Source organism: Temnothorax nylanderi, unplaced genomic scaffold, assembly GCF_030848795.1.
Source record: "Temnothorax nylanderi isolate EJ_2023f unplaced genomic scaffold, tnyl_v1.0 TNYL_tig0081_pilon, whole genome shotgun sequence".
In the NCBI taxonomy this organism is placed as follows: Eukaryota; Metazoa; Arthropoda; class Insecta; order Hymenoptera; family Formicidae; genus Temnothorax; species Temnothorax nylanderi.
Window position 1 is genome coordinate 10734 of NW_027249143.1, and position 9674 is coordinate 20407.

Here is a 9674-nt window from a genome sequence, read left to right on the forward strand (position 1 = left end):
GAGTTTCCGTCACGTTGGAAATTCTGTGCCTATTGCCTGTTGCCAATCAATCATAGCATTCGAATTTTTTAAGTTATAATTAACGATTTTTTGGTTATTTCCTGTTCCTATTGCCTGTTGCCTGGCATTGTGCAAGGGACTTAAGGTCTATCCAGACAAACTTGCATAGGTGCATAACCATATGCATAAAGAAACGGATTGGTCTATTTCCTTATGCACATGCATATGGACCAATCAATTCTCTTATGCTTATGTTTATGGGCTTATGCAAGTTTGTGTGGATATAGCTTTAAAGGCCATCGCACACAAAATTGCATAAGCTGCATATGCATAGCATAAGACCGCTAAACCAATGAGCATCTAGCATAAAGTCGCCATATTGATTTACATAAGATGCTCATTGGTCCAGCGGTCTTATGCTATGCATATGCACCCTATGCAATTTTGTGTGCGATGGCCTTTAAGGTGCGATTTCACAATGGTCTAGTTTCCACCGAAGTCGTTAATTCGCTCCTAGTGCGGCGTAGAACCAAATTTAAGTCGATGGAAACGTGACTGACTGCGCCTCGAGGCGAGGCGAGTCACGTTTCCATCGATTTAAATTTGGTTCTACGCCCGCCGCATTAGGAGCGAATTAACGACTTCGGTGGAAACTAGACCAATGACGCTCGACGCTGGATTCGAGCGTCAAATCTGGTCACGTGATAGATTCAGAGGGATGCGAAATATAACCTAACCACTGGATTGGCTGAAATGAGCGTCGAGTGTCAAAGCTAAACACAGTTTAGCTTTCTAACCTCAAAGGTTAGAAAGAGACGAAGAGTGAAAGTTAACTACTAGTTAAGCTAACTGGCCACTGTTGAACTGGGCCTTAGTCAGCTATTCTGCTCAGGCCCGTACGCTAAAAAGCTGAGACGGTCTGAACTTTTTCCCCCACTACATTTTCTTGACGCTGCCGCTGGTTTCAAGCGTCCATGAAATTGCAGCTTAAAGGTAAATAACATTCTTGCCAAATTTTTCATTGTTCTCAGGTCCTTGCCTGCGCACTCTTAAAACTGCTACCACAGTACAAGAATGCGTCTATAGTGAGGTAAGTAATCATCCTTAACTGAAAGCCGAAAGTTTTAACACATTTAACGATAAAATCGAGAAAGGCAATTGGCATAAGTTATATTATCGAAAAAATATGAATATAGAAAATATTCAGTTGCAGAACTCATGGTTAGCGCATTAAATTTTTAGATCTCGAGATCAGAATGTCTTAGATACCTGCAATATCGTGATGAGTGTCGGCGGTATGTATAATCCTTCCAAACATCGTTATGATTATGACATGAGGTAAAATAATTTACTATTTAATTATACGTTATTAAAGAAAATATCTCTGTTTTTGTCACATCGTGGCGTTATTCATTTCTTTTTAGTATCAGAGGATTCCAAGAATCGGTGAGTACCATAATAAGGAAACCAGAGTATGTCAATGTCCAATCATACCCTAGTTGCTTTATAATGGTACTCACCGAACTGCTGGACTGATCTACTGCCATTTTCGGTCATGAGAAATGTACTTTTGGACGTAACAGAGGACAGAGTTATTGATGAAATATTTAAGATCATTTAGGTCAGACTAATCAAGGAAATTGATACTATGAATGAAATATCGATTTCCTTGATTAGTCTGACATAAATGAAAATACTATGAAAAAATATGCGCACGAGTACGATGCAGAGCCATTGCAAGTGGACGCTTGTGATATTGCATACTGCGCAGGATGCTTCACCAAAATTATTGTACATACTTGCATTTCTTTCAGGTTTCAATCATATACTGATGACTTAGATGCGCGCGTATACAGACTGAATCCTCCGTGGGATAGCCAGGGTGAGGAAAAAGACAAACAGTTTGAGAAAGCCATGGCTTTGATTCGGGAGAAATTTTTGAAAATTATACAAGACGCGAAAAACATTCTGTTACTGTCAATGGACACCGTGCGACACGCTGTGGAGAGTCGATTCGAAGTAAAGAAAACTCTTCCTCTATAATTTGTCTTTTCGTTTTGGATATATTTTCGATTATCGTTTAATGTAAAACATTCTTGTAAGGTCGATTCGAGCGGAGAGATAATAACGTTGTCGAAATCTCTACCGTATGAAGAGTATCTGTTTAAACTGGAAAAGGAGATGAACGTGTCGCTATCAATAAGGTATGTCATTTGGAAGGCTGGAAACATTTATTGTATTAGCTGTGTAGCAACTCCAGGAAAGTTGCGTATACAGAATGTTATTGCCGGAAGCAAGGGGTGGTTCGAGCCATAATACCCTTGTGGAAGCCTGTAGAATTGAAGGCGCTCTACATGTACATTCCGATCGGCACACCGGTATTCACGATACCAAAGATGGCGCAATAACTATGGCGCGGGAAGCGCTCAAGATTGGAAAAACTCTGCAAGGTGGAGAAGAATGACGATATCTAGACCATTTTACATGGGGTACCTAAGTCGTCTACAGACGATTCCGAGTCTCGACATCGAACTCGCGAAACTCATGTTTGACCGTTAGACGCCGTGCCGTCGTAAGCGGTGAGATCCCGACGACGGGCAGAGGCGCCGTACGGCAAACCGGGCTCGTGCCACGACCGGCCCGCGAGGACCGGCCGCCTAGTAGTGTGTCACATTGTTTTAGATCGGAGAAGACGGAGAAGACATCGGCAATCGCAAGAGCGTCAATTCGCCAGTATCCATTCCGGTATCTGCCGGTACACGTTGCATCCGAAAAGATGCGGATTCTCATTATCAGAGAAAGGAGCGCGACAATCGTTCTTCAAGCGCAAATCAACAATCGGATAAGTCGATCGAAAAAGTCGCTGAGAAAAGCGCGCGATCTCTTCATAAAGTATCTCGTGCGGACAAGAGTCGTTTGAGTTCCCCGGACGATCAAGATGTTGAAGTAATCTCGTCGACTTCTGAAGAACAGGATGTGCCCGAGAAAAAATTGAAGATGTCTAGCTCGGACACGGAATCGGCATTTCGCATGTTCGAACGACGCATACAACAAATCGATAGAATTGATAGAAATATTAATAAAATTAAGTCTTATTTGTCTTATTATAAATGATTCTTATATAAATCAGTATTTTGTCGAGTATCTCTTATTTCTCTACTTTCAACGTTGCTTCTTTTCCTTTCATCTTTCTTGTTATGATCACATTTTATATTTTTAGTATCCACTTTAATTTTATTTGTGATTGTAGAGATACCTATCATTATTACTATTAATCACAATTTTTATCTACAAATCTACGTAATTAACGAACTGTTTTATCCGAAGTTGAATATGTGTCTTTTCTTCCTTCCTTTTCTTTTTTAATTACTTTGCAACTACTTTGAGCGATTACTGTTACGCTGTTATTACCGTTACTTCTTAGCAGAAGTAATGCAACAAAGCGAAAAATAGTACGCTGCGCATTTAATCTTAGAAAAGTACCCTACTCATCGAGAATGATCATAGTTCTTTTATTTATATCGTCATAATTTTTTTTCTGTTCTGTGTGCAGAAAGTTATAAGTTATAAGTGTAGATTTCTCGCGTCTCGCGTCTCCGATCGTTTGCGAGAAGGAGATAAATAGCCGTATTCATATGGCTCCAGTAGTGCAATTCTGTAACTCGTTATGCCGTCGTTATGAGCTATAACGACAATTGCGCAGCTTTTTTACCATATAAAATGTCTGCGCAACGATAGTCGATACCTCATAACGAGTTACAGAATCGCACTACTGCCTACAGGACTACAGGACGCGGAAACGCTTGCCGCGCGGCAAGAAGCGACGCGGTAGCCAATAAACTTTTGGTTCTTACGGAAAAGCGACACGTTGATTGGCTACCGCGTCGCTTCATGCCGCGCGGCAAGAAGCGACACAGTAGCCAATAAACTTTTGGTTCTAAAGCCTTGTGTACACGATACTAGAAATCGGTCCGAGTTTCGGTTTAAGCCAATCAACTTGCAGCTCTTACAGAAAAGCAGCAGTTTCATTGGCTTAAACCGAAACTCGGACCGATTTCTAGTATCGTGTACACAAGGCTTAAAGGTGCCATTTCACGTTGACGCCTGACGCTCATTTTCAGCGAGCAAAAATCTTCAAATATAATATATTTTATTTATATATATACATAAATTTATTTATATAATATAAATAAGTAAAAAATATTATTTCTAGGGTCACGTGGTTTCGCTTTGACGCTATAGCGTCAAGAAATAAAGTTGAATTTATTCAACATCCAGCGTTGACGCTGAATCGTCGTTGATCGTCTCAGTACAATAAAAAATAGACTTCGAAATACGTAAAATATTAATTATTTTCAAGTAATATCTTCAAGTAATAATATTTTACGAATATATATATAATAAAAAATATTATTTCTAAAGATTTTTGCTCACTGAAGATGAGCGTCGAGTCGATCGAGCGTCAACGTGAAAAGGCACCTTAATAGCAAATAAGATATTTATGTTTCCTATGTATTCTATGGTACATGCTTCCGTAACTAATGTAAAGGCGCCTTGATCGCCTTTCGCGATTGTTTTTTTTCGTTATTCTGCCGGGTCCTTCCGTCCTTCCTCACGAGCTCTCGCTCTCGCTCTCGCGCTGTAAACTGTAAAGAGATACGACGAGTGGTTCGTCCTGGCCATCTTTGGAGCTGTACAGCTCGAAGGCCATAAAAGAAGAAGAAGCGCTGTAAAGAGACCGTTGTGACCACGTTTTTAAAGTAAAGTATATCGACCACGCATATCAGAGTCTGTTCAGTCTGTTTCGTTTTCAATCCCCATATTCCATCAGTTTCGATAGTTTCACCTTCTCCGTCTAATGTGAAGTTAAAACAGTGTTGGAAAACTAGTCGGAAAATTGTCTTTTACGTTCGGGGATTTTCTGGATTTTCTCCATTTTCCGACTGACCTCGTGGCTGTTTGAATTTTCGCGTTTGCCGCAATGCCGCCGAGACTCCGTGAGCTTGGATCTTGCTCAACGTTACGTCACATCTGGTCACATCTGTAAACATTAGTAACTCTATTATGCGACAAACAAATAATTTGTAACGAGGAAAAATGTCTTTGGCTGACGAACTTCTTGCCGATCTCGAGGAAAATGACGACGCGGATGCTTTTATGGAGGAGCCGGAGCCGACGTTTATCCCGGCTTCGGTTTCTAAAGTCATAGAAGAAGGTTAGCTTATTTTATAGTGTATGGCAATTTATTTTTGTACATACAATGTTCTGTTTTACACAGCGCAATTTACTTGTTTTACATTTCATGATTATCTAATACGTTACATAAAATTAATTTGCCTTTTTTTTGTGCAGAGATAAAGGTGTCCTCAATTCGAGAGTTAGCCAAGTTACGAGATTCGGAACAGCTGCAGCAAGTTATGTCACAAATTGAGAGGCACAGCAAAGTACCCAGGAAGTCAACCGATATCATAGGACCCGTAGAATCCGATCCGGAATATCTGTTGATAGTTGAAGCTAATAATATGGCAGTTAAAATTGACAATGAAATAGCTACTATACACAGATTTACCAGAGACAAGTATTCGAAAAGATTTCCAGAATTGGAATCCTTAGTGGTAGGACCATTGGAATACGTAATGACCGTCAGGGAATTGGGAAATGACTTGGACAGAGCCAAAAATAATGAGACTTTACAACAGTTTCTCACCCAAGCGACAATTATGGTTGTTTCTGTGACAGCGTCGACCACTCAGGGTCAGCTGTTGACGGAAGAGGAGAGAGAAGCTATTTGTGAAGCTTGTGATATGGCAGTGGAATTGAATAACTGTAAATTGAAGATATTTGAATATGTAGAGAGCAGAATGGCATTTATCGCGCCAAACCTATCGATAATCGTCGGTGCATCAACAGCTGCCAAGATTATGGGTGTCGCGGGCGGTCTGACGAAACTTTCGAAGATGCCAGCTTGCAACCTTTTAGTGCTGGGATCTCAGAAAACCACGCTCTCTGGATTTTCACAAGTTACCACCTTGCCTCATACAGGATTTATATATTATTCCGAAATCGTACAAGAAACTCCTCCTGTAAGTTCGTTCTTCTTGCAATCTTTGTACAATAAAAATTATAAGAAGTAGCGAAATATTACAACAATGATTCTCTAACGTATGTAATGTTACAGGATCTACGGAGGAAAGCGGCAAGGCTGGTGTCATCGAAGAGCATGCTGGCAGCTAGAGTAGACGCCTGCCACGAGAGCACGGACGGTCACATTGGCCAAATGCTGCGCGAAGAGATCGAGAAGAAGTTGGATAAGCTGCAAGAGCCGCCACCCGTGAAGTTTGTGAAACCGCTGCCAAAACCAATCGATCCTGGTCGAAAGAAGCGCGGCGGTAAACGCGTTCGCAAGATGAAGGAACGCTACGCGATCACGGAGTTCAGAAAGCACGCAAATAGGATGAACTTCGCAGACGTAAGTAATAATGAATGTTCTGGAATTTATAATGTTCTGAGAATAATTAGAGAATATATTATTATTGCGATTGCAGATTGAGAGTGATGCCTATCAAGAAGATCTTGGCTACTCGCGAGGGACTATTGGTAAGGCTGGCACAGGTCGAATTAGGTTGCCGCAAATTGACGAGAAGACGAAAGTCAGGATATCCAAGGCACTGCAGAAGAATCTGCAGAAGCAACAGCAATGGGGAGGCAGCACCACTGTCAAAAAACAAGTCTCCGGTACTGCTTCCAGCGTGGCTTTTACTCCCTTACAAGTATGTTTACACTTTTTATGCTTTTGACGCTTTACAACTGGTAAATTTAATTGCATAAAAAATAATTTTTTACTTTGTCTGTATTTGCAGGGTCTTGAAATCGTCAACCCACAAGCTGCAGAGAAAAAGGTCAACGAGGCAAATGCGAAATACTTTTCGAACACAGCTGGTTTCTTAAAGGTCAAGAAAACGTAAATGTATGTTGCATTAAAGATCGATATCCTTGAAAAATCAGTTTGCCCCTTGTTCTCGTTGAACGCAATACCTACTATTTATCCACTGATTGCGGATAATATAAAAAAGAGGAAGAGTCAAGAGTGGATCTGTGTCACAATTATTGCACAGTAAACATTTCCAATGCAATATTCTACAAAAGTATATTGTTGCATAGTGGATCATTTTCTCAACGATCACACAATAAACATTTAAAACATACATTAATAAAGAGGACAAAAATTAAGTTTAAAGTAAATCATTAATTTCTTATTAATGTAATTATAGTAATGTAATTTGCATTGTCTAATTTCATAAAGTTGTTACAATAGAATCTATTTTTTTCTGCGCTGTTCTGTCACAGTCATCATTCGCTGACATTAGTCTTCGTCTCATTGGGAGATTCGTAGGCATTTGCTCCGTCTATTCCTACTTATGTCCAAGCACCCGCGGTCGCGCGAAATATAGCAAAACCTTCGCCAGCGAAAGTGCTCGATTTCACATCGATATTATTCAATGATAATTGAAGACTAATTATAAGTGGAGAACGTTCCAACTTGTATGTGTATCACTATTTTGTCGCATGAATGGAAAATTCCATTATATCGCTTATAAATCAGAAGGAGGAAATGAAGACCTAGATATAGAGGTAGATACATAAATAGATAGAGAGAGATGTATGTGTGGAAATAAAATTAATATAAAATTTATATAGTATTTTTATAAAACAATTTGTACATAATTATAAAAATTGTAAACAATAAAATTTTATTAGTATTTTTTAGAGCTTGCAATTAATTATTGTGTAATTATTAATTATATCTATATGAATAAACTACATAAATATTGAATTTAGGATTTATGCTTTATTATCTTCGTACGATATACAGAAGTACATATAAGGTAACATAAAATTTATTTCATTTTTCTACGATAACAAGCATGGAAAATGTAATAATCAACTATGTGACATTTTCAAGACTATTGAATAGAGAGTAAATATTGCTGAAAGACCACACCTCGCATACACGTTCTCTGATATTCGAGCTTGAACACTATTTCATTTTAATGACATGCGTCGTTTACGCAATACATTTTATATATGTAAATCGGTTTATATCGGGAAACGAAAAATTTTCATCGCGTGCTACGCCAGGTTTCCGCATTTTCAGAGTCATAGCTGGTTCGCGAATCGAGATCGAATTCTGTTGCATAAATAGTTGCCATACACCGACTGATTGTTACGTGATTATTACTGATGTAAGCTCAAAAATCTTTTTCTTTGTTTATTTAAAACCGCACGTGAGTTAATATGATGCATTATATCGTTCTATTTATGTTTCTATAACGATAATTTCTCTATATGCACTTTCATATTTTTTTCTCGTAATCTTTTTGCCACGAATAGTGCAACACCATGCAATAAATTATAACTAATAGTTTCTGTTCTAAGTGTTCTAACGGAAGGAAGATTAAGAACAGTTTGGTAATCGATCGAGATCTTAAAATCAATTATTTCGTCTTGATTTGTATAGTGAAATACATACTGGATACAGGAGTGAAATGTAATCCTGCTCCCTCTCTTCAAGTTCGTTATTCGACAAACAGTAATGAAGGAAGTTTAAATAACATAACGTTTCTCCTCAAGTCCCCGCCTTGGGTATTTGCTCTAGGATCCACAGAAAATCCACGACGGATTAAAAACCATGGTAGTCTTTTTTTATTCAAAATCTTTCTGATATTTAAATCTCCTTCTCTATGGAGATTGCGTAATGAATACTTCTTACTTCCTAGAAAGAACTTATTCGCTAAAAATTTATTGACAAAGGTAACTATTTTAATTACCTAATAAAAATTTAAAAATAAAACAATCTTATTGGGAGCATAACTTCGATTTTTTTTATTTTCCTTTCTGTAGAAGAATAGTGCGAGCAAGAGAAGCTAATTTACTTACAAACCCATTTTTCATCGTAGGGGGCTGGTTTACAATCCCGCTTCCCTCAATTTCAGGATTCCACAGACAATTCTCCAATTTATCCCTTTGCTGTTCTAAATTGTTCTCTTTTAAAACTGTTCGAGTGTCCTCCTTTTAAGACAGCGCTATTGGTTTGACCTTGAAGATCAGATTCAAAATTTTACTTCCAGCTTAGGTTTTCAGTCAAATTTCTGATTAACAAAGACGTAACGGAGATTGAAGAAACTTTCTCCATCGGGCCCAAATGCTCGGTGAAAGTGTTTCTTTTACGCGTCTGCAACGTGCAACACCGAATGTCCACTTCTCTATTGGAATCAGTCTTTGAACGGAATGATAATGTCGGATATTTCGATTTTATTGACCATCATCCCCTCATAGATCATTTTGCCGAATTGTTTAAACTTAATTTATGTAGTTTATATAAAAGGTATTATTAATGCTTCTTGCTTAAGTCTAAGATATTCAAGCGAATTATAAAAATAGGAAATTATTTTGTCAACTATATGAGGAGAATATGAGTAACATATACTATAATATTATTATATAACATTGTGTAATATACTTTAGATAAAGTAAAATAAAATTATTACTTTAAATTAATAATATATTTTATATTAGTAATTTTTTAATAATATCTATATTAATATTTTCTAGCATTTTGATAAAATTGTAAATGTTCTATGCTTTATATAGACGGTTTATAAACTTTGAAGATA

At 38.0% G+C, this 9674-nt stretch overlaps 1 protein-coding gene and 1 pseudogene across 2 annotated transcripts; both read left to right on the forward strand.

The window, feature by feature from the left end:
• The first annotated feature begins 997 nt into the window (after positions 1–997).
• Positions 998–3144, forward strand: LOC139774513 (MYG1 exonuclease-like; annotated as a pseudogene).
• A 1437-nt stretch (positions 3145–4581) lies between these two features.
• Prp31 (pre-mRNA processing factor 31) lies at positions 4582–7767 on the forward strand. 2 transcript variants are annotated; one of them, XM_071709636.1, is made up of 6 exons: positions 4582–4760; positions 4832–5215; positions 5353–6083; positions 6179–6469; positions 6546–6770; positions 6861–7767. In XM_071709636.1, the coding sequence occupies exons 2-6, from the start codon at positions 5098–5100 to the stop codon at positions 6963–6965; spliced, it is 1470 nt and encodes a 489-aa protein (XP_071565737.1). In that variant the 5' UTR covers positions 4582–4760; positions 4832–5097; the 3' UTR covers positions 6966–7767. The 2 variants fall into 2 exon arrangements, with proteins under 2 accessions (XP_071565737.1, XP_071565738.1); XM_071709637.1 differs by having other exon boundaries at positions 4876–5215.
• Positions 7768–9674: the final 1907 nt, after the last annotated feature.